We start from the raw sequence: 26584 nt of genomic DNA on the forward strand, positions 1-26584 counted from the left end.
ATGGCACAAGAAGAAATAAATTTATTGGCATGTACATCAAAGAAGCTGAAGTTCAAAGCAGTGAAGTTAAAAAAACACAAAACCCAACAACCTTTTAATTCTCATTTACTGCATTGGATTGTTCATCAAAATTAATAATATGGCATAGGCTTTAATACAATGCACTAGCTGACAAGCAAATCAGAACATCTGATGAATGTGTCAAACCCCTGTGCTTTGGAAGTGACAACATAAATGCCAGTAACAGAGGTTTGGTGGGTATTTTCTTCCTGTCCAAATTTTAAAGAGAAAAAAAACCTACCTGGGGCAGGAGAAACACGCAATCTGACCAATCCTCCCCCCTCCAATTCCCAGGTCACTTACTAGGTCACTTCGAGGTGCTTCCTGATAGTCTGCTGAAAAGCAGGACGTTGAACTTCTTGTGCCATTGCTCTCACTGGCTTGCCGTGGAGGCTGTGCATATTGCCTGTATGTAGCACTCTTCGGGGTCCAGCGAAACAAGTTGATTGACTCACGAACACAACGCTCAATATCAATCTCTGATCAGGGATTTAAAGAAAAAACAAGAAATGCAAGCATGAAAAACCAGTAAAGCCAATTAACCTAACTATGACACTGCTAAATATACATATATCCATCTATACCTCTGTCTCTCTCTCATCCCCTTAAAGGGCACATAGTTTTCAAAACCATCTTCCCATTAAAAAACCCCACTTATAAATTTTTTATGAAAAACTAGCGAACACATTTTAAGCATTAATTTTATGCCTAGTTATGTATGGAAATCTGTTTAAGAGAAGTGTAACAGAACTTTAACCAATGCAAAGACAGGAATATAATCAAAGCCTAGTCATTGTAAAGCATCTTCATTAACTGTCTTTGCAAGTCAGACTATTGACCCTTAAATGTAAGTACATGAAAAGTACATTTCATGCAGTGTATGGACATCAGGATTTTTGGATTAACCGAGTGTCTTATTTGTCCATTAAATACCACTACAAGCCAGACTGAAAGCTTTCAGTTGTCGAACTGTGTGTGGCCTGCCATTTTGACAAAGCTACATCTTATCTGTTTGGTGGAAAACAGGAGTTCTCAACACTAATTAATGCTTGATAGCAAACACAGTGGATTTGTTTCAGAGCTTCCCCGCCCCTCCCCCCCCCCCCCCCCAATACAGTCCAAAACCCAACCAGACATACACAGTGAAACCTTCTGGCTGAAGGTGTGAAGTGCCATGTGTGACAAAATATTACTCAACTTGGGAGAAAAGTAGATACCCATCAAATGGGAAGCATCCTAAAATAAGCTGTGGTCAAATAAAAATTACCAAAGTATAATGAAAAACATATGCAAAAGAAAAAAAAAGTAAACCTATTACAGATACAATTTTTGCAACACTAAGCATCCCGCATGTATCTATCTTCTAACAAGATATAACATAAAACCCATTTACTTTTCTATCACTATAAAAAGGCTGGTTAGTTTTGCATCTCCTGCCTGCAGTCTCATGAAGAGAAAAATTATCCTAGCTTGCATTTTATGACAAACCTAGTGTAGTGCATTAGACAAACAACGGGTATATTCGCACTTCTTTCTTGTGTTTGTCCCAAGCATCTTGGAAGATTCATTACAGCACTCACAATTTAGAAGACTGAAGCATCAGCTTCTATGAAGACAATAGAGGCACTGTAGCCAAGCTTTATCTATTTATCTCCAACAGATTTGATGCCTTGCCATCAATAGATTTGATGCCTTGCCATCAATCAGGGAGTTACTCCAGAAACCTCACTCATTACCAGGGTGGCGAGCGAAAGAAGCTCAAACTGACGCTTGGGGCAGAATATTCCAGTTGGTTGAGATTATTTACTTTGTTTAAAATCTGAATGAATGATCTGATCTATTAATCTCCCATTCAAAAAGCTGTCTTTATTCAGGTAGAATACAACCTGCACCATATGCTTTAATTCCATTGAAGACAATATGCTTAGGTGCTATCTTGCTTCTGAAATTCCGAAAAATCTGGGACTAAAGCTGTCATTTACCAAATTTTTATTCTAGCTCCAAAACCTTTTTGCGGATGTGAAAGTAAATCACAATTTTTGTTAACCATACCAGGTTCCCTAGCTACTTGGGATAACACTTGCCAGAGATGAAAGGACAATGTTGTGTATCAACAGTAACCAACAATTTTTCATTCTGTGATGAAAACGTATTAGATTTTTCCTTTTGAATATACTGTAATGTTGTTTAGTATCATTTCCAAGGAAAATCCATGCAACCGGAGAATTTTACACAATTTCTAAATCCAGGTAAAGACAGCAGATGCTTTTCACTGGCTATTATTCCTAGAGCTCAGAATACACTCTGAAGCATGGCCATTACAGTCGCACTTCCTCAACATTTCTGAAGACTCATGTTATTTAAAAAAAGTTGAGAATTTCAGTTCAAGACTGTAGTACGTTTATGGTTTTTGTTTTTTCTGTAAAAGAGACTGCTATAACCGTGAGTTATAGCCCTGTCTCCTGAGATTCTTAGCTAAGTAAACTTTAGTAGTACTTTTGTAATAAGCGAGATGAAAGCAGAATTTAGCCAGTAAAAAAAAAATTAAAAAATATCTGAACAACAATAACAGCATGAGAAACATTCGGTTGTGAGAGGGCATAATAGTCTACAAATATCTGAAATTGAAAACAGAGAGCTGGGGGATTGAATAGGAATGCTATGTGCAGTAGAAAGGTACAAAAAAGCTGAAAGCAGAAATTGAGATTGACAGAGTTAAGCATTGAGACAGACTATCAAAATATTTTTCTTAGAAACAAGCTCTGTACTTCCAAAAAGAATCCCTTTAGAGAATTGGAAAATGCAGCAACGGGTTTCCCTAAAAATGATAACCAGTTCTCACACATCAGGGTGTAAGTTAAAAATGTAGGAGTCTCTTGTTCTGTGATTCTTGGCTGTTTGATTTCTCATTTCTTCTAAGAAGCATTTCAGGAGGACAGTGGCCATGGCTGAAAATGAAATTCTGTGGAACAAGAGGGAATTTTAAATGGTTTGGGAGGGAGGCCATCAAAAACCTAACACCAATTTACAGTCTGCTGATCAATTGATCTGCTTCTAAGTAATGCAAAATAAAAATATAACAAGGAGATTGTAGTTTCCACAAATAATAATAATGTATGCACGTAGGCACATGTATGCATATATATGGGAATGGTCAACATTTATCACACACAAGGGAGACAAGACTATTGGTAGTGAAAGATTTTACTTGCATTCTTTTTTTTAAAAACAATCAGTTTCAGGATACTGGAGTTTAAGACTACATTAAACTGGTATAAATATTTACAGAATGTTTATTAGTCACATTGCATGAACAGGCTTCACACTTGAGTAACCTTCAAACCCATCTTCACCCTTTGTTTGAAATCTCGGTTTAAGAAAAATCACTTCCCGTCAGTAACTAAAATGCAATGCAATCTTTTGCAGCCTTGCTGGATAACATCTTTTCTCCTCCCTTTGGCTAATAAGTAAGGGTCTGCTGTGCTACTTCAGTTCTGATTTCTTCCCATGCCCTTTCAAATACATGACAAATGAGTCAGTCTCCAATTAAATGTCCATCTTTTGTTATCGGACCAAGACTTTACATTCACACAGTATTAATCCTGCTGTACTCTTCCTGCTTCCAAGTAACTGTGCTACAAGGCAGAAAACAGTATGTTTTTAAAAATGTGTAAACTTTACTGTTGGTATGTCAGAAGTGTAAATATATCAAGTCAGTGCCTAGATTCTTCAGCAGGACTATGAACAAGCAAACAGAGAGTACCTCGCCAGGATGCCAGGCTACCTGACATGTGCAAACAACTTAGAAGAACATCCTTCTGAGAGCAGGCTCTGCATAAATCTCAAGGCACCAGCAAGAAGCAAACAGAAACATTTAGAAAGGACAGGGAGGGCCTGCTTACGCATGGAGATGTACATATAACATTTCCGTGCTCTCCAAGGTCCCAACACTGGGGTATTTTGTACTTTAATAAGCACGTGCCTTCTGGTTTTATTCATACAAGTTATTTTGCTGGAAAATCTGTAACCAAAACGTGCTGACATAAGATGGTGTCATTAACTGTGAAGTGTGCACTGAAAAAATTTAAGCCTAACTTTAAACATAATATAAATACTATTAAAAAAAGTTCTTACTTCAAAATTTAGTACATCTTCAAGCAATCTGGTTTTCAAAAAGTGCAGAGCACCTGCATTTCAAAAAGCCGAAGTTGGCACCCAATTACCTAGGAACTAAAAATCACAAGTTTCATTTTAAAACATTGGCTTTAGGAGTTCTGGCTCAACCTACCTCAAGTATTTCACAGTCAAGCAGCAATCAAGCCTTATAGGAAACAATTTTTTGGCACCAGGTAATTACTCCATTACTTGGCATCAAAAGACTTTTCCTGAGATTTCTAAATATGCAAATAATATGGGAATTGAAAAAGGCAGGGGTGGGGAAGTAAACAAAAAGTGAACTAACAGTAATATCCTGGTTTTGCCCTGGCCCCGTCCTAACATTAAGCCTATTGAAATGTTTTGCTCCTTTTCTGAACTAAACTTCCTGGTTGCGCTAAGATGTTACTCCTTTTGCTCTGTTCATGTTAAATTATCACTCCCTACCAAGCTGCTGCCTCCCTCTGACAACAGCCTCAACTGAAAAGGATGGGTCAGCCTGATAGAGCCGCTTTTTAAACAACATATATTTAGTGTTTATTGTTATAGAAACAGGAGAGAAGTAGACCACTTGAAACAGATGTTAAAAAGAAAGCATCAGTTTAAAGGCAATACACCTGTGACAAAAGCACATAGAATTTTTTATTTTTACAGCAAAACCGGATGTGCATATGCTGTTCACAGCAAGTGAAAGCAAGTAGTAGAGAAAAACATAACACGAATGGTTCTTTCTTAATGAAAATGTACACACACCAAGTCTTTGTGTGCCAGTAATCAATTCCAGAGCCCTGTCCTTGGGTAACAAGACACCAGTTAAGAAATTTGGCCAAAATAAACCACTTCTGCATTTTGGGAACAGCCCAGAATTACGGGCTTGGTTTGACCTCTCCATCACAAATACTTTATTACTACCCTGCCCAGCAACATCAGCTTTCACCACACAGCCACAATAAATAGGCCAGAAAACCTCTGGTGCTATAAAATCTGGGAAGCTGAATAGGTCAGTCAGTTTGATCTCATGATTCCTGCTCTCAGAAGAAACAGAGGTGAAAGGCCATAAACCTTTTATTTTCTGACGACATACAAAAAGATACACTAAGCCTAGATATTCAAAAAGACAAATCTAGGAAGGGAAGTGACATTTCTATCCAACATCTATGTGTCTATTACTGCTAGAAGGTTACTATAAATGAAAAGGTCAATACAAAATTATTCTTTTTATATAATTTATGTCATACATTACAGGACAGTTGTGTTACTTCCGTTGTTTTGTGGATAGTAATTTGCTCTTACACACATCAGCATCCCTTTCAGTGCATCTTGGGACAAAATTTCAAAGGCAACATAAATAGCAGCAATTTATTTTAAAACTCTTCAGCTAATACGATAGAAGTCTTTGTTCTTCTTTCTACATGGATGCAAAGTGTGCATCTTTTGAGAGCTGCTGGGAAGACAAGTGCTGTCAATCAAGAAATCATCATATTTTTTATGTAATACAGCAGGTGTTCGGAAGTTGCACTCAGCTAGAAGAATGGCTGCATGCAGAAGCAAAGGAACAAACTATAGTGCTATGTCTTCAGACAGATTGCATGTTGCACAGCTCTAATAAGGATCAATAATTGCAATGCTGCATTGACAGGCTACCTTGTCTGAGAGCACATTACTCTACAATTCTTTTCAGTACATCTTGGAATAAAAGAGGTTCTTTAGACAGTTCTCCACAGTCAACTTTACTACCTCTGGACGATATTGCTGTTTTCAGTGTACATGCGACAGTTATCCTGGTGTTGGAAACGAAAGACAACAATTTAAATTATCCTTGAGCCTGAACGCCCGCAAGCAGCAGTTAGTGTATCAAAAATGAAATGGTCCAGGCCCTTGTTTGGTGAAAGCAGTGTTCAGAAAACTGGGAAAAGAAGGACTTTTGGTTTTATGTAATGAAATCACATGCAATGTCCAAAGAGCAGAAAAAGAATTTGTTGGTCTCTTGCCTTCATCCGTAAAGGAGATGTTTGAGGACTGAGAAATTCAGAATGTATCAAGATAAAGAGTTCTGTAGGGTGTTGTGAAGATAATAATTCAGGTAGAAATGACATATATATGTGAGATACCGACACTTCTGCTGAGACCAAGAGTAGGTATGTTTGCAGCCTGTGTATAAACAAGAGAAGCCAAGAGAAGAGTGATGGAAAGTAGAACTATAATAGTACCTGCAGTTATGGAGCCATCTGGACCAGTTCACGCAACACTTCAAAGTAGTGAGCAACAGAGAGAAGCAGCAGTAAACACTGTGAGTTATTCCCCGAGACATGATACTGCATAAAAGACAAACGTGAATCCTTTTCTTACTCATGGTTGTAAAAATTGCTCTAACTCAGCATTTTGGTGAAAAGGTTTCATAAAGAATGCCTTCCAGTATGGAAACGTGATGTTGTCCTGCACTGATAAAGGTAAGCAGGGAAGACACAGAGTGATGAATGACTGTACAAAGAATAAAGGTTTACTGTAAGTGAACCACCAAATGCCACAGATTGTGTCTTACTGAGAAAGACGACCGAAATAGATTACACAAAGACTGTAATGTCGGCTAAGCGCCAACAATGAAGTGTGTTTTGAACAGTTTTATGAGGTTTGCCAGGGCTATTTAACAGCAGACATTTCTGCAAACTAACCAACTGTTTTAAGATGTCTGGACTGGCCCTAACATCAGAGTAGGCTACTGGCCAATGACAGAAGGACAGGAATTCACACTATATAATGAAAATAGTCAGATGGAGGCTACTATGCAAAAACCGAGATACACACAAGAATAAGGGGAAATAAAGCAGATCAGCAGAAGAATGAACGTTATTTCATAGCTAGATGATAACCATCTACAGAGGATGCATAAAAGCACAGGTTTACAAAACTGCAGGGATCAGCTTAGAGGAGAAACTTGTTAGAAATACATGGAGATGAGGAACTTGTGCCACCAACACAACATCCAACAATATTCAATTTCTGAAGGAAAAACATTTTTTTGGCTTTTCTATGTTGTATGGTTAAAATCTTTATAAAACTGACTCAGGCATTTAGCAAAGTTAAGTAAGTGAAACTTACCTCCTTTATCCTAAATCTGTGTTTCACAGTAGTAATATGGAAATACTGAAACTCAGTATGCATTAGTAAAGAACATGCTGTTTAAGTTTCTATCTGGGTGGTAACTACGGGTCACTTCAGCTGTTTCCCAGACATAACAGGTACAAACTTGTAAAAAAACTCGACAATCAGAAACTCTGACCAGACCAAATGCTTATAAAACTGATCAATCTCTAAAGAGCCGTAAGTAGAAGACCTTTGTATTAGGATACCTCTCCTCTTACTAGCCTTCAGGATATTTTTAAGGAAATAATATGAAGTAACTTAGAATTTCTGTTTTGAAAAAAGACAAAAATTCAAGTAACCTTGAAAAGGAGTACCTGTTGCCATGAGAAAAAGATCAAAGCCTGTAATTTGATCCATTCCTTCCTAGACCAGTAAGGGGAAAACTTTGGGTAAAGATTAATATAGAAAAGATATCTACATCTTCCTAAAAAGTATTGTGAACCATGTAACACCCACAAACTACCACAAAGCAAGAAACATATTATTCAATACTGAAATGTTATTAATTTCCCCACAAATACAGCAGCTGTAAACAGGAAGGATAATAATTATCTTGCTTATGTACCCATGCTTAAAACTGCTTTCATTTCTAAAAAAAATGCCCTTGCCGTTTGGCACTAAAGTAGATAACTTACTGAGATGCAAAACTTTCAGCATTTATCATTAGTCAAGCCTATGTTAGTGTTTCACAGTGCAAGACTAGTAGCTTTAAGTATCTAACATCAGGCCAACCTGATATACATTTCTAAATCATTTAAGTTTGCTGCATAATTAACCTACTCAGAAATCAAGGAAGAAAGTTCCCCTATTCTGTGAGAAAGCTTTCTAACACCCCCCATTTGGAATTTACACATGAAAGTATTTAAGAAGTACATTCTTAAATATCGTATTTTTACAACAAAAAACCCCCCAAAACCAAAAGACCTCCTTTAAGACATTTTTAAGTTTATGTCATTTCAGGGTTACATTCCCAGCAGGCAAGTTTGTGGTTTATACTTTCACCAGCTTACACGATTGCTGAATTTGTTTCCTTTGAACTATGCTATGCTGGTGAGGGGGGGAAAAAAAAAAAAAAAAGAAAAAAGTGGAGGGTTTTAGGTTTTTGTGGTGGTTTTTTTTTTTTTTTAAAGCATAAGGATTGAAGAACCAGCAAGAGATTGCCTAGCTCCTTGCTTTGCTCTAAGGCCAAATAGTATGTGACTAGCCTATCCCCTACAGATGCTCGTCTAGACTTTTTAAATTTTTACAGTGACAGAGGTTTCACCTGACACACCCCTGATGGGTACTTAGCCCATTTATCACCATTTTCAGAATACAGACAACATTCTTGACATACAATGCGAGCTTTTCTCAGTTGGGATACCTGTCCTTCCTGAACAAGCTTTGCCCTTCAATGCTAACAACGCAGTCCTGAAATTTATTCCGAGCTTGCAATATCAACAAAGTCTTAGCTTTAGGTACAAACCTTGCTCTAGTTCTCCGTGTTTAGTTTTGGTCTTTCTGTTGATTTCTACTAAACTCCAGCTCTTAGTATATTAAGAGCAAATGAGTTTGGATAGACAGAATCAAATGCCTCACGCTGATTTATAAAGGCAAGAGTTGAAGTTCTTTGAATGGGCAAGTAAACCAAAGGGAACTGACAGCTATCCCAAAGTATGAGAGCACTGAGAATTCACTTAAACAGACCTTGTTTCTCAGTCCTTATTTTGGCAGAAGGATTCTTCTAGCCCTCAGCCTATACTGCCCTTCCAATTCTGTATTTAAGTAGTTATGTTTATCTCTATTAACAACACTGGATATACACCCCCCCAAAATATATCTAGAGTCATACAGAGATGTGCTGCTAATACACATTTTAACCAAGGAATTTTAACACTGCAATATTTGTGCAGCTCATTTTAAAATCCTCCTCAATTAACAATTCAACAGTTGAAAGATTATTGAGAAGACCATTTATACCTGTACAGGCAAACAAACACATTCAGTGTAACAAAGATATAGGCAGATACCCTATTACGTACTTCGCTCTGTCAGCAACATTTTCCGTAATTGTAAAAGGAAAAAAAAAAATCTAGTGCACACTCTTGCTTTCTAAGCACTGGATCAGTTGTTATGCTCATAATTTTAATTAATCAAAAAAAAAAAAAAAAGAAAGAGAGGGAAATATTTTCAAGACACCTTTGTAAAGAGAAAAAAATATTAATTCGTCACATCCAGGAGAAAGCTCAGATAAGAGTGGCTTGCATTTTGTCTTTCCATGCCTAGAAATGCTAGTATGTTTGACAGTCTACCTTCTTGTACTTTGATTTTATTCCAGTGTAAAGATGTACAAAATCCTACATGACTAACAGGTGGATTATTCTACTCTCTGAAGTCCCCCTTTGCTCTGAAGAGTACATACAGGTTCTATCAAGAAACAGGAGGCATAAGCTGTGCATCAGACTGATTTTAAGACCTGCACTAGGAAAGTTCTACCGATGAACTCACTTTTCACCCTTTTCATGAAATACCATCTCTTGAGACAGACAGGTCTTTGCTAAAGGATATATATTTGATTTTCTTCTGACAGTGACAACTACAGACTAGAACACCAATATGAATAAAAGAAAGGATTTTGGTATTTTTTTCCCTAGTGTGTCACCCACCACAGCATTTCTCCTTAGTCTCAAGAGGGCAGAATCTATAAACAGAACTGCATTTTGTTCATGTCACTACAAGTGGAAAACATGAATAATTAAAGAATTCACAGCTGTAGGTAAAATGACATCAATCTTACAGAGTTTGACGCTACCAAACAGCCTTGGTGAGCAGGTGTGCCCTAACAAATTGCTCTGCTTCTGTACCAAAGCCAGCTCCCAACCTACAGCTAGCTGTAAGCCATTAAGAAGGGAAAGCAACAAACAGGGAAGGGAAAGCAACAAACAGGGAAGGGAAAGCAACAAACAGGGAAGGGAAAGCAACAAACAGGGAAGGGAAAGCAACAAACAGGGAAGGGAAAGCAACAAACAGGGAAGGGAAAGCAACAATAATCTTCAAGAATTGCATTATGACATACACCTGCATCTACAAAAAGTCATCTAACACAGCAAAGATAAGGAATACGTTCAGAAAAAGATGTTTCCATAAATATCAGCCTGACCTGCATCTTTCAAGAAAAGAAAACTAGAAATGCGACTTCCTTTTTAATTCTGATGTCTTTTGATATTTCCAATCCATTTTTTGATGTCATAGTTATGGTGCCATTATCACGCGCATCATGTGACAGTGACCAAATTGCTGTTTTTCGTAAGCTACACTGTAATTTCAAAAAGCAGCCTAGTTTCACTAACTCCATGATAAATCACCTTGCAGTGTCATCTTCCATGAGGGACAACACTTTTGAACTTGGGCAAGCTACAACAAAGGCAAATGTCAAAATCTCATAATTGTAGTTATGAAGAAAGTTTCCTTTTAAAAGAGCTATTATGACGTTTATTCCTCAGAGCCTTAATCTAAGCAATAGGACATTTTCAAAACTGTATAGTGAAAAGTCAAACCCTAATCAAAACACTGTATTACCTTTGTTTTTCTACTGCTCACTGGCATATGGAAGACCCCACTGTATCTCTTTCAGTCTCTTCAAAGTTGATGTTTTGATCTCAGAGTTTACATATTCACTGGAGAAGTGGTGAAACAACTGGGAACCGGCACCAAACACCTACGAACTCAGCGTGGGCTTGGTGGCCAACTGCCATTTCTTCCTCCTACCAAATCCTAATTAAGTAAATGCTGAACCACCAGAAATTCTGGCACAATAAAAGGGTATGAATCACAGATGTGGGCAGACAAAGGATTTTCAGGAAGAAACCCAACAGAAACTAAAGTGGTAGCTACCTAGGGTCGGATATGTACCTAAAGCAGAGTTCTCTGAAGTGTGTCTAACTGCTGCTGTTGGCAGAAGCACATAATTTGGAACTGCACCATACAATCTTACTGTAGAATTTCCACTATTTTTTAATCTTTAGTCCATTTCTGAGCTGGATGTAATCCTTCTAAGCATTTACATGGCTTTCACCATCATGGGATTCAGCCACATCACTACAATGGCAACAGATATAACTGTTTTTCCCACATTAGAGAAACTTTGTTCATTGGAGAATCGTTTATTTTTGTGGCTTGATGATAGCTAGATTTTTGACTACACATTTCATCTTAAAACTACACGCCTGTGCTTCGCAAAGTAGAATCCTCTACGTTTTCCACTTCAGCTATTTTACTGTAGCTCCTCATTGCACTGGATTGCTTTTCCACAGCTAGTCTTTCTGGACTTCCCATCTGAGGCCGAGGTTCTTCCTTTGGAAGCACTGACTAGCCTGGAGTCAACAAAAAGACACCTTCCTAAGGTGCACAGCATTAAAAGAACGAACCCTTCTCCTGCTCCAAAATTATAGAAGATGAGCTTATCGTGTGAAGTAACCTAAAAGGCTTATTTGAAAGTATGTTTTATCTCATGTCTAGGCTTAGTGTTTTCCTATTCTCTAACAGCATCCATCCCCATCTTTTCATCAGTTGCCCTATCCCATAGGGCATCCTCAAGGCCATAATTAATCTCTGTATGTCAGTGATGAGATCAGCATGGATCTCTGGAGGAAGATCTGTTGACAGGCCCTATACTGCACCCATTCCTGGTGGGAATGAATTGGCCTACGGCATCCTTCAACTGTTTGCAAAGAGCTGGACACATTTGGATGCCTCCTTCCCGGGTTTGTTTCCTAAGAAAAAGGTGCTGGTGACTTTGTACTACTTGTACAGTGGGTAATGAACTTAGTAATCAAGTCAAGCTACAATAAACATAATTTTTGAGTTGCGTAATGTACATTATCACACAAACTTCACACCAAGATGCTAAAGATTAAGCCATAAGCAAAACTGCAAGTTTTACAGTAAAGTTACTTACACAGTTGGCCCTCAATGTGTGAAAGAGCCTTCTGGGTTGTAAATTTGTTGATACATAAGATGCACATATATCCAACTGGCTTAGTACAACTAAGTACTCGTCTGAAAGCTGAGTCCTGGTACCTCAGGAATCATATCATAGTAGTGCCACCCTCACCATCCTCATTTTCCTGCCACATTTTTCTGCTTCATGTCAGACTTAGATAAAGGAAAAACAGAGGTAATGCATAATGTGTTTGCTCTCTCTGCATCACCTGAACAGGATGAAATTTATTAAATCTCAAAACTACACATCAAGAGTTAGCAATGACTCCAGGGTTCATTTTGTTTGTCTGTCTCAAATAGTTCCTCCTAAATCTTCTCTGATATTTATATTGTTTTAATAAAGTTTACACTTAATGGAGCTCCTTAAACACAAGGAAAAAAATGAGAAAGAACAAAAGTAAAAAAGCCCGCCTTGAGGTAGTAATTTCCTAAACAATCTAATTCCATTTAAGTTTTAGCAGTTGCTTATATATCCCCTTTACAAAGCCCCACGAGGAATGAACTAGGACACTTCGTGCTACAGCAAAGGGCTTTTTCAGTATTCCTAATTAATTAATTATTTTGTCAAATACTTCAAATAGATTTCCTAATAGGCTAGAAGATTGTTAAAACTATATAAAAACAAATTAAAATTTCCAACAGAGCTCCCCAAAATAGCAAGTAATGCCCAATTGTATTGGGTTTATAGATAAAATATGGCCAAAGCTTTGAGACAAGTATTGGAAAGGGTTTTCAGAATCAAGTAATCAATAATGGCACTGTGCCTCTCCTTTTTCCTCACTTCATTAACTTCTTTGAACAGTAATTGAAACTGTATTATATGCAGTGAACTGGAAATAAAGCAGCGTTCATTTTGGGTTTTTTTTTAAACTTTAAATAGACATTTTTAGAAATAGCTACTGTAAAAACAAGGCATCTTTAAAAAGCGTTCCACAAAGTTGCAAGATTGCAGTAAAATAGCTTTATCAGTCTGGAAAGCCAGTTGCTTTCACTGGCAGCCTGAGATAAGCCATTTCAGTGCACAGAAAGCTTAAACAACCACAGGAGTTTCAGGCTGTTGAGCAACAATTGATTTCAGATTGAAATTATTGCAGATGTTCTGAACAACATAATCTCTTCCTTGGGGTGACCCAGTTTCAGGTGAAGGTTGTTTATAAATTACTTTCAGAAAATTCTCAGGCATGGCACACAATTTATTTTAACGAAAATAACAGAAGTCCTGTTTGGAAGACAGAGGTGACAAAAAACATAAGCAGTCAATACTTCTTAATCAGAAATAAGACTCAGGTAATAAAGAGAAGGCACAAGGCTATGATAATTAAATGTTCAAAGAAGTTACTGATTACAGAAGTCTCAGCTAAACGAATAAAATTTAACTTTTAAGTCACACTAGGATCGTCTTCCATCCTCATTCTTTTTTCCCTTAGCAGTCAGTTTATGATATGCTTTGGATTAATCTCACAATATTAATATTGTGCCACTATTCATATCGAAAATATTGCAGACATTACCAATGTCAAAAAAAAAAATCTTTTCAGAAACACCATTCTACCAAAACGTTTCCTATCAGATTATCAGCAAAGTTGTCATAAACAGCAGAAAGAATGTACATTATAACAATACAAATTTTAGTGATTTAGTTTTATTATATAAACAGATATGTATTATGAAACTAATGTGTTCTTACACATGACCTCAGCATAAAGTATTTCAACTGTCAGTAAATCAGCTGGTTCAAGATAAATTGGAATATGTAATTTAGAACCACTCAAGGAAAAAAATAGGGAGATATGACCTTAGGCAAGAAAATAAAGTTAAATATTAATGAATCTATATTTAACTAAGACATACAGCTAATAGATTGGGGAGGACGGAAGGGGGAGAGAGGCAATCTTCTAGTTTAGCACTTACCTTTCAGACCATCTAAAGATATCCAGTTAAATTTAATAAGGGCATTTGAAATGACTAAGCATATAGACTGAAAATGAAAAAACCCACACCATAAGAAATGGCTTAATTAAATTTCTTATAAATTGAAAAATACAGTAGCAATTGCATAGTACATATTAAACTGAAAGGTAGCAGAAAAGCAAAATTCTGAAATCTGGACACATGTTCAAGAATATACAGTGAGAGACAGAATTTGTGACAATAATTAGAGAAATCACAGAGCTTCACCTGTGAGAACTCACTGAACTTCTGAGAGACTGATTCATGCAACTATGAACTTAGCCTCAGCCTGCTTGCTGTCATATCCTAGACTACTGCTAACCTCTGTAAACTCTGCAGTTGTGGAGACTGTCACACTTAACAAGAGCTTTTAAGCTTAAATGCTCTTCCAAACTTGATTCTCTCATTCAGTTCTTCTGAAAAAGAATGACTGCTTTTTAAATGAATTACGAATTATGGAATTGCACACATGGTGTTCAAACAGAGCCCACTAAATCTATAATTAGCCCAGGAATTAGCCAAAAGTTAAAGTTAACTTAAGAAAGCCCACACAATTAAAAGTGTCACCTCTTAACCAAGACCTATATTATGTTAGTAAGTGTGGTGGTACATTCCTTCCCCGCCCTCTCCCCTGGACTGCTCTACAATCTCAGAAATTCCAGTTAGGCCCTAGCCTTCGCGTAACCAGTTGGGTGGTTAAGCGTCCCTCAACCATACCAGCAACTCTTGCATGGCTAAGTCAGGGAACACCACTGACTATACCAGGCACTCCTGGTACCTGACGAAGGCAGGTAATGAGCACGAGAATAATGGAATAATCAGTCATTCCCCTGACAGCCCTGGGACATTCCTTACCTGGATCGTAGCCCAAGTGGAACGACACCATTGTTACTGAAATTCCATCATTTTACTAATGACTAAAGCCAATCATCTCGCGAATCTATAAACAGTGGTCCCAAGTGAGACCCTTTGAGCTCTCCTGGACCGCAGTGGGCTGCAACCAGCATCTCCCTCTGACTGGGATGCCTCTCAGAGTTTTGCAAACTCTCCAGTTTGTGAAATTTTGGAGGACTGCGCCGAGCCATTGATGGGACCTGGGCTAAAACCCTCTCCTCCTCAAGACTCAACGCTGGCCCATGGAGAAATGCCGAGGCATTTAAAGTGAGTATTTTCACAGAACTCGAGGGGAATTTTTAACAGATACCTTTGTATATATCTATATGTCTGTGCATGTGTGCGTGTAAATCAGTATGTAATCTAGCTATTTTTGTGATTAGCTTGCTTTGTAAATCTTAAACTAATCCATGATTAAGAGCTGTTAAAATCTTATGATTTACCTCAAACTGTGAATGAACCTCAAATTGCTGCTAAATACACACAATCCTTTCGATAAAACCCGTTGACCAAGTCTGGGACTAGGATTAGACCTAGCCACACCTAGACTCCTCCCTGAGAAGGAGTTTAGAAAGCAAGGGGGGTCTATTCCGAACCTCATGACTCAACGGGAGGATTTCTTTATTCTTTCTACTATCTCTTTTCCTTTAGACATGGACCGCTGACCAAGTCTGGGACTAAGTCTGGATTCAGCCTTGCCTAAACTCCTCTTTGAGAAGTTTAGAAAGTAAGAGAGTCCATTCTGAACCTCGTGACTCAATGGGAGGGTCTTCCCTATTCTTTAACTCTTTTGTTTCTCCGTACTCTCTCTCTGTGTAAATCATTCCAATTAGATTCTAATTTGATTTTCTTTTGTATGTTTTAGTAAGAGTGAACCTTGCCATTGAACTCTGTTAAGTCGCATTTTTATAAATTTCTATTAAAATCACTTTTGCCAATACTCTTGACAGTGATTCTTTAAGGGGCCTAAACTACTCATTTGCAACAAATTGGCATAGTTGGCAGGATCCTAAATCAGGATTTGCAACAGTAAGATCCCGGGTTGGAGAGAGCAAATTAATACAAGAATATAAGTATCTTCTGGGTGCAGTAGCCTTCCAATTCAGGTGTTATGTAAATATTAGCCCATCACAAATGGAAACACATCTTTCAGTTAACAGGGCTTACTCAGTTCAAATGCATTCTACTGTCTCACTAGAAACTTGCTCATGGTTAGCTGCAATTTTATTTGCTTGTATGGATAGGTCAACAACCTCCCACTGAAGAAGATGACAGAACTTCTGCACAATTGTGCAGCCTGTGATCTGATTTTGAGGGTTCTTTTGAAAGCTTCACATTTCAAATGGAAACGGATAGAACACAGAGCAATTCCAATGGCTTCTTTACATCTTTCCCTAATTCTTTCACATTAATTGCTTCCACAGCAGAAGTTTAATTATTTTTGAAAGGAAAACAGGCTAGTACCAGCATCAAAGTGGAAAAGCACTGTTCAGAACAGCACTAAGTTTTTTCACTACGAATTCCCTATCAACTGGATTATTTCTATATGTGGCATGTCTACGCACAGTTGCTTATGAATTATTTAAAATCATTCTAAATTTCACAAGAAAGTACTCCAACCTTCACCTGGAAATAATAACAAGCTCACCCAATTCTTGCTGATGACAGCAAAAAGACTTCTACCAACTTTATCAAGCTGTAGTTAAGACCTACACACTCTGACAGTGAGCTTGCCTAAATGTACCATGGTTTCAAAACACATGTAAGACTTGTAGTATATATTCACATGCAAACACATACTTTCTTCAGCAACACACTGGGTAAGACAGAGAAAGAGGGAAGAAATAGGTTTTTTCTGTACCTGGCAAGTCTGAAAAAAGGAGAATGCATTCATTGAATCCATTAGCTAGAAGACGATCCCTCAGTTGTTGAAGTATTGCAACTCCAATACAGAACGGGAAGGAGGAATTTCCAAGCAGTAACGTATCCCACAAGTGAAAAATTTTGTGCAAAGGAAAGACATCTGCATGATGAACAAGCACAAAAAAAAAGCTATAAGCATACAAGTTCATAAAAACATACACACACACACACTCGTAAGGAGTTGCCTATATACTTTTTTCTTCCTCTCCCGTCTTAGGGTTATTTCTTTTTTCATTTGGGAGCCAAAAAGGACTCAACCTGTTTAGAAACAGGTTTGTATTCATATGCAGTTTGATTATTCTGGAAATCATCACTGTCTTCTTTCATTATTAAACACTTTGAAAACCTGCATGTTTCTGATTTCAAACACACACAAAATTAGGCAATTTATTTTTCTTCTGGTATGGTGCAATTATGCCTGTTAAATATAGCAACATTTTACATATAAAGCTGGAGGTGGCTCTCCTAAAATAAGCTACCCTTCAACTAAATAATTCTAACATTTTATTGCAATTCATTGCCAAAGAAACCATCTCCTTGGTTTTCCAAAGGTGGTGATTCTCATGGAAGTTTTAGAAGAATGGACAACTGCAAGAACCACTGCGTTTTACAGTCAATATCTTTAGAAATTGCAATCAAGAAGCTCACATTAAATTCTTTGCTACTTCACCAGAGAAATAATCCATCAGCTCTTTTCATCCTGACACTTTTTTTTTAAAATTAAAGTCTGCCAATGTTGACACGAAATGAAAAAAATCACAAAGATCTTCAAGAAAAGAAGATTTTGAATTGCTTTCTAGACTTGCTTTATTAACTTTGTCCTCTTTCATTAAAAGCTTACCAAATTATAAAGCTCTTTTTGTTCCTAACATACATGCGCAAATACCATAGTAAACTAGTGCTAGTAGCATAACAATGTGTCAAAGTGTGATTAAAAAAAAAGCTTGTTTTGCTGGCCTTCATAAACAAAGTTACACTCTTTCTTAGATTATCTGTGTGAGGGCAGGGGAAGGTGGTGAGGTTTGGTTTTGTTTGTTTTTTTTTTTTTAACTATTATATCTTTTTCTAGCAGACAACATTTTCCTTTGCACACTCCCTAAATACCGCATGCATAAAATAATCCAGTATCAAATTTAATATAATACTTGAAAAAAGTAAGATAATGGTAACGATTGTCAAATCAGGGCAGAAAGTATGTGACGGGCGCTGTTGAGACTCAAATCACAACGCATCCTTGCAAATTACAAGCGACCTACTAAACGACAGACACATCACACCAATTATGAAGGCTTTAGCTGAAAAAAGTGAGAAAAATTACGCTTAAGAAATACAAGAACATTTAATCAGAGAAAAAGAATGCATACTCACGTGTAAACATTGTAAGAAACCAAGGAATAGCATAAAGCTGCAAAAGGTGATGGGGGAGGGAAGAGTACAAAAAAAAGTTTTATTAAGAGCTTAATTTGTTTGTTACAATTGTTTACTGCATTAAAAATTGCCTAGCTTGGCATGAATGTATTTAAAATGGGAAAGAACTGCAGTGGCAGAACCACTATCACACTACTTTTAGCCCTTCAGAGAAGCTTTTTCCTCCCCCAGGCCCCCATTGTCATCTCCTTCAAATCACTAGTTTGCGATACTGTATTGAAAACAACAAAAGCAACCACCACCCTCACTAGGCTTACATTTGCAAAAAATAACCCCCGAAGTCTTAAAGAACTCAAAAACCTGCTCTATTAAACCATCACGGTTCTCACCTTACATATATATACCGCTAAGTGAAAATTAGCAAAGGATGCCTGAACAAGCATAAAACAACTTGATTCAATATATTTTTTTCACTACAGAAAAAAAACTGGTTCTATATAAATCATTTAAGTGAAAAATCACCATTTCCAACAGCAAAATTAACCGTATCTATCTTTTACTCCTATGTAGGTATTTATGAAAACGTATACTTGTCAGTGAAAGGCAGTAAGAATGGTTTCGTTCTGAAAAGCATAGTGTCAGTTACTAACACCTTAAGCATTTATGTTGTTCTACTGTGACCTTTAAAGGTAGGCATCATCTGAAGAATTCAAGGCTGCTTCAGCATTCACACTACTATGAGACTGTCTAAGAACTTGGGCTGCTGCAATAGCTACAGAAAACCGTTAGTTTCTGCAAACTTTCACGCTTGTGACATCATATAGAGAAAATTCAGTATGCATTAGAAGAGCTAAGCATTTATGACGCCTTAAGAGTTTCTTAATTTCCACTGAAGTATTTAGCGTGTTGAAGGCAACAGGATCTATTGTCTTGAAACATTGAACTGCACAGAAAGTCCCCACAAATTAGGAATGCAAGAGCAAAACGACCATTGTTAAATTTTACTCAGTCACACAGCTCATGTGCTCTGTTTTCCACTTCTGAAGATTTACAGTTAGACATAAAGCTTATTATATTACTTTTTAGCTCATAAAAAGTGCAAATTAGTCCTCCTATTAAGCTTTCCCTGGAAGCAAGCAAATGACAAGCAGAAAGCATAATCGATATTACGTTAATAAATTACTACTTATTCCATAAACTTGTAACTGGGTTATGGCACTGATTAAATGATGCACACATTTGCTGAAAAGCTCTTTAGCATAGCGCTCTCTAAATTTTATTCCTACATCTTCACCTGAGCATCTGACAGTATCTGAACCATATTAGCCATAAAACTAAAAAAGCTGTGATGACCAGACTGTTCAACAATTTCAATATTCAGGAGGCTTTTATAAAGCTTGGCCTCCAACCTATCAATTGATTTTAAGGGCTCAAAAATCCAAACAAATCCATTTCTATCACTGTTTTTGTCTTATAATACATTCACAGTATTTCCCCCAGTGTATCTTTGTCGAGCCTTCAATAGATATCTCTCTACTGAATAATAACACACCCTGTTTCCTGAAATAGTGGTTGTGATCAGCTAATACCTGTTTACCTGCTTGCCTGTATGCAATATCTTGCTTTCTATGCAGTAGGAAAACAAGCATTCCCAATAGCCTGAGGCTCCTCTTTGCTCGGAGTACGTATTATGTGGACATCATTTTGAACTACATTACTTCCTTGGTATTTAAAAGCAATTATTTCCTCCTTTTCATATATTTGACTAAGATGTTTTACCAAAGCAGATCCACACTTTTTCCTAATTTCACACACAAACACCTCTATCTTGTATGCATCTACATAGAAATATACAAGAAAATACACAAAATTTGAAACATTAAACAGATTATTAAAAGGTAACCACAAGGCAAAGCACCACTTCGCTCTAAACAATTATCACCAAACCTATCAATAGTGACACGAAAAGTAGGTCAAACTATTTAAGTAGAAGGTATCAGGTAAGTTTCTATTGAAGGGATTTTTCTCTCCAATTTTCATAAATACAATGTCCTAAGACAAGGAGGTCTCAGTAAACCTGAAGAGGTTATGATTACTATTAATAAGCAGACAAAGAAAAGCCACAACACTGGTGGTATTATTCCACCATGCAAGTCAAATTGAAAAACACAGGCAAAAAAAAAAGAACTGTACTGACTTGAAGTCCTCAAATAAATAGGCTACCAAGTTCTTATAGTTAAATGACTGGCCTTTTAACATATTATTAGTAAATACTGCCCTCTAGCAATCACGGGCTGGAACAGCATTGTGCCATGCTTCTCTACTAACAGGCTGCTGCTGGTAAAGAGATTTTCAACCCTTTACTACTGAGCCCCGAAATATAATGGGGTTGTGTTTTTTATTCACACTTAATTCTCTGTAGCTGGGAAGCATACCTAATGTTTAATCAAAGTAGCATTTGAACTGCTGGAATAGCCTGGGAATAAGTCACATTAAAATAAGAGCCTGTAAAACCAATACTTCATTTTTTAGAGTGAGTTTGAGATCAGCAATGCCATAATTATCATTTTGCTTTACTAGTAAAATATAAGCTCTTTGGTGCTTTTAAGTAAGGACTTGGACATTTCTTATATATGAAGACAGTAGTCCCCTAACATCAGTTCCTGTTCAAACAGTCTGAATCAAACCACAATTTTTTTTTTAGTTAAAATTTAAATCTCTTGTCCTTAGACATAGTTTCATTGTCTGTCTTTCCATTACCCCTAGCTGAAGCTTCCTCTCCAATACTGCTCTGCTATGACAAATTCTACTCAGTACCTGAGCTTGGAGGTGCCATTCATTGTTTTTCAACAGGGTGAAGATGTTTATTTACCCATAGTTAGATGGGCATGTTTTGAGAAGAGTGCATCTCCCATTACACATTCAAAGCTTTTAAAGACATCGGCTCAGATCTTGAAGAAAGCCTTTTCCACAAGCATTTTATTATTGCCTGTTATTACTGTCTGGATTGTTTCATTTGACTGTTCCTCCAGAAGATGCGAGCTTTACACACCTGTGTCTACAGAAGATTGAGATGTCAGTTGTAAAGACAATAGCTTTAAAGATACTTAGGCTCAGGGGATTTTGATTCTAAAGTTATTTTAGAAGGGATAGCAAGGTGAAAATGAGTGTTAATGCTTGTTAGTGAGGATGGCAGGGAGTATTAAAAGGCATACACAAGCTTCTTGCCCTGAGACAAGTCTTTAAGAATCAAGTGGCTGTCCTGTATGATCCAGGTGCACCTTAGGAACATCATAAGGCAGCTACAGTGAAGCTATGCACCTGGTTGCAGGATAATGAACATGAATTATTTAAACTTGAAGGTCTGAGTTTTCAAAACATCAAAAATGCCAACATTCTTCACAAGTTCTTGTTTGTTATGCACATATGTAATACTTAAGTTTACCAAAAACCTCTAAGAAAATTCAAAAATCTCTAAGCTCACTCTCCACACTTCACAGAATTACAGAGCTGAGATCAAGGTTAAATACCTACAGTTTTAAAGATAACAAACACACTAGGAGTAATCATTATTCCTGCAATCTTTTATAGAAGAATCCTCTCCTGACCATCTGTCATTCAATGCAGTGTGTTATTTTAAACTGGTAAACTGTCATGTACTCACCATTATAAAAATAATTTATAGATGGATAACAACAACAAAAAAATGCTACAGCACATCTTTTTCACACTATTTTCAGTGTTCAAGACTTTTTAATGTTGGAGCCTTTCCTTCTCAAAGCTGAAGTCACACAGGAACACAGGAACTACCACAATCAACAGCAACATGGGCAAGTATTTATTCTGCCTCCAACAATGAGTAGCTCATTTGCTTTGGGAGAATATGCTAAAAACCCTGCAGTGGACAGTTGTAAGACAGTTTGTCTGCCATGCTACCCTGCTTTCTACATACTTTAGGCAGGCACTAGCTTAAGTGACAACAGAAAGGATGCAGAAAAGGTATCATATCTTTTCTTATTGAATTGTCCAGCAACAATCCCAGATATTGAAGATCTGTTAAGTAATCCAGTCTTTCTTTCCAAGCTTACTAAACTAAAAGACTGTTTGACATAGCTACACAGAAAGGTGGTCAAAGAATGAGACAATGATCCTCAGCTAAAAGGAATCCTCTTCACCCTTGGGACCCCCCCCCCCCCCCCCTTCTTAAAAGTACTTTAAAGGACAATTTGTTTGTGTTTATTTACATTTTATGTTTTGTACACATTGGTAGGAGGTCTGCCATTTTAAAGTGATCTCTGATTGACCAAAAGGGGGGGCTTTGAAATGTATATCTCTCTTGTTACTTATCTCTGACTTTACTTGTGATGTGACCAGGCCCAAACCATTATCTCAAAGGAGAATAAAACAAAACCTTGTAAAAAAATTTAAAAAAAGACAGACAAAAATGCAAAAAAAAAAAAAAATTACAATCTTATTCTGAGCATTCCAGTAGTTTTTTTGTGTAGGTAATGCAGTTGTACCACATATCGTGGTTTGAGGTGGCAAAGCCAAAGATAAATGGGTTTTTGTTCTGTTTCAGTTTTTTCTGTCTAAGAAGTTGCTGGGGTTTTTTTGGTTTGTTGTTTTGGGTTTTTTTTGTTTTGGTTTTTTTTTTTTTTTTGGCCTGTTTGATGTATGTGTGAAACAATGTTGTCCAAAAATAAACCGGAATTTTATTTTGCTGAGTTGTCCTAACAAGGCTGCCTCCCAACTGCTGCTTTTTGTTTTAACTTTCATTTGTTAAGAAAAAATTTTTTTTGCTCTCTACAGCTTCCTGAGGAGGGGACATGGAGAGGGAGGTGCTGATCTCTTCTCCCTGGTATCCAGTGATAGGACGTGTGGGAATGGTTCAAAGCTGCACCAGGGAAGGCTCAGACTGGACATTAGGAAGCATTTCTTTACCGAGAGGGTGGTCAGACACTGGAACAGGCTTCCTAGGGAGGTGGTTGATGCCCCAAGCCTGTCAGTGGTTAAGAGACATTTGGACAATGTCCTTAACAACGTGCTTTAACTTGGTCAGCCCTGAATTGGTCAGGCAGTTGGACTAGATGATCATTGTAGGCCCCTTCCAACTGAAACAGTCTATTCTATAAAACCTTGGCCTTGCACCTTCATGTTCTGTCTTTGAAATACATACACACATACTTAGCTTCAAGCCTATATGGTGCCTAGACAATTAATCATATATTCAAATGCTACAGAAAGGTACAAAAATGTTTTGATGGCTGGGGATGCAAAGAGAATGCAGATTGAGTCCAATTTTTAATATTAGAGTCTACCCACCTATATGCACCTACACAAACAAAATTTGAATAATGATCACTTTCCTCACAAGACAAAAATACCTGCAAGAAACCTCTCCCCCAGATTCACCACTAGGTAGTCATGTAACAAAACAAACAGAGATAAAGTACTTCAATTGCAGGATTTTTAATTCGCAGTTAAATGAGGCCCTATTACTATCACCTCCTGCGTATCACCAAAACCAAGCTAAGCTATCTACCCATGACAGCAGCTCCAGCACTATGATATGAAGTAACTGCAGCCAGACTTTGTCATCTCTGTTAATAGCCAGCTGACAACTGTTTCCAGCTTCCATAATTTGCAAAGGAAAGCTCTTTACAATAATTTACAGCTATAGTTACCCTTTTAGTAATGTAGCACACTTCCTTGTTTTTCTTCGGCTCTAGATGGTCTGCTGCTGATGTCAGAATTGTTCAGTAAAATATAGAACGTGTTATAAAGCATTATATAGGGTGCGGGAGATTATAAACTTTGGGAGCGTAAGCAAAAAACTGTAAGATTCACCATATATATCCCTCTATTTACATGTAAATCACATAGCCACAGCAATGTACTTAATCCAGACACCACATCAGCTAACAATATTCACAACTATTCAAGCTTCAGCAGTGTTCAATATTCTGAGGGCTACGTGATGCGAAGCAATTGGGAAGTGTGCCAGGAAACACTATCTTTCCTGCAGTGAAGCCTGCGTTTCAATGATGAAAGATTAATCAGTGTTTACTTTGATAGGATTAATTAGCACGAAGCTCTGGTTCAGATCTCATTACTACAGTGCATATCCTTCACCTTGATGGATCCTGTACTGTCTTGTTACAGGTTCAAAAATCACCTCTCTCACTATTCTAAAAGGCAGAACAACTTTTATTTACATAAAGAAAAAAAAAAGATGATTTAGAAAGGACCACCTCTCTTCAGAGGTTAGTGTTAATTTTAGAACTATCATTTGTATTCAATGCAAGGGTTTTTTTTAAAAATAAACCTCTGTTTTGTCATTATTTACTACATCACCTAATCATCTCTAGACTAACACTTAGAGACAAGGCTCACATTTGACTGTGTGCTGTCCAACAACTAGCACAACACAAAACCTAAAATATAACAAAACAGGTGATTTTAAACTATTCCATCTGACTTGCACCTTGAAAGTTCTCAGTGGAGAGTTACAACTGTATAAACAGACACTAGCAGCTGCTGAAAGATCAGCTAACACCCAAGATGGGTTGCTACGGAGCTCTCATGAAGGTTATTAGCAGAAATGGGGACCTGTAAGATGGTCAGGGAAATCACACCTCTACCTCTTCAGCGCAACTAGCATCCTGGACAAAATACACAGAGGATTGCCGTGGTCATCCACAGCTTTTAACAAATAAGTATCAAATGCATTTACATAGCGATGCTGCAAAATTTATTCTTCCTCAGGAACTTAAATGTTGCTGTTACCCATGGCCTTCACCCCCCAAATATTTAGGCTTTCTACAGATTAATGTTCTCCTTTCTCCCCACCTTCCCTTCATCTTCCTCCCACCAGCCCTCTTCAGATGTGCGTCATCAGCAATACGTGTGGCCTTCACAAACACCTCTGTTCGTAATGCAATACATTGGCTTTCTCTTCTGCTCATTTTAATGCCACAGTATCTTTTAAATTTGTGTCATTCCTAAACAACATTACTACATTAAAAACACCTCTACAAATGAAAGCATATATTTGCTTTTCCGTTGCAGTCTTTGTAAACAGTGATAATGAGTATCACTTTGTAAACAGTGATAATGCCAGTCCCAACGACACACAAATTCCACCCAGGAATTGTGTACAATAAATGACTTTCAGAGACTTGGCCTCGCTGCTTCAACTTAAAGCATTTCCTAATAAGCATAAGGCTTTTCTGATAAAATAAGCTTTATATTGCTTATAGAAAAAAATGCATATAAATTTCTTATTTATGAAATTTGTATTTCTACATCAACATCTCCTGACTTCAGTTTCCTTCTTCCATTTTGACCTCTCAGTCATCATCTGTTCTTACAACCAACCTGTTATTACCAAATTTCTAAATGTCAAATATATCATGATATAGACCGTATCAATTAACAATGTTCTCTCTATAGCCTTGCCTAAATCTACTTTTCAGAAACATCAGCCATAAACTTTGATAATGCTATAGTAGGAAGACAAACATTTTTATAGAGTATTATCTTGGCTTTCTGGACTATACCCACCTCTCTAAATGAAGGAGGAAATCTTCACTATTTACAGTGATAGCTAAAAGGGAGGCTCTAAAGGCAGCCTTGTTTTGCGTTTTCCAACATAGCCCTCCGTGTCTACTACATTTTGGCTGTGTTCTCAGTTTTCATTTTCCTCCATCTTACAGTCTTCTTCCAATGAAAGCATAAAACTTAGACACAAGTTATGCACTTGTCCAATGTTTCTGACAGACTCCAACAAATTACTGCTAAGCATTTTCCAAGGTCTCATATCTACAGATTAACCATCACTTGCACATATTTTTTGTATTACTTGCAAATTGATGTGTCTTTTGTGTTAATCAACGGCATTTAATTAGTTTGCAAAAATGTTGCTATTAGTCATTTATGGCCACATTAGTTTTTATATATTAATCCACACTTTAAAAATAAAATTATATATACATCTTTAAAGATGAATCTGTGAGTTATAATAATGGACTAGTTGTATTTTTGTTGTATTTACCACACCAACAGAACGGGAATGACTGCAGTATGTAAAACAACAATCAAAACTTCACCA

General features: G+C 37.2%; 1 protein-coding gene across 3 annotated transcripts in view; it reads right to left on the reverse strand.

Annotated features, from left to right (window-relative positions):
* The window catches only part of TBCK (TBC1 domain containing kinase), a 107590-nt gene that overhangs the window by 33069 nt on the left and 47937 nt on the right, over window positions 1–26584 (reverse strand). For all 3 annotated transcript variants that reach the window (XM_009816855.2, XM_009816854.2, XM_009816853.2), the window contains 3 exons: window positions 18475–18511; window positions 17045–17206; window positions 364–539 (listed from right to left, as the gene is read on the reverse strand). In XM_009816855.2, the coding sequence (XP_009815157.2) occupies window positions 364–539; window positions 17045–17206; window positions 18475–18511 (375 nt within the window). The remainder of the gene's footprint in view (window positions 1–363; window positions 540–17044; window positions 17207–18474; window positions 18512–26584) is intronic.

The sequence above is a fragment of the Gavia stellata genome, chromosome 5 (genome assembly GCF_030936135.1).
Source record: "Gavia stellata isolate bGavSte3 chromosome 5, bGavSte3.hap2, whole genome shotgun sequence".
NCBI lineage: Eukaryota > Metazoa > Chordata > Aves > Gaviiformes > Gaviidae > Gavia > Gavia stellata.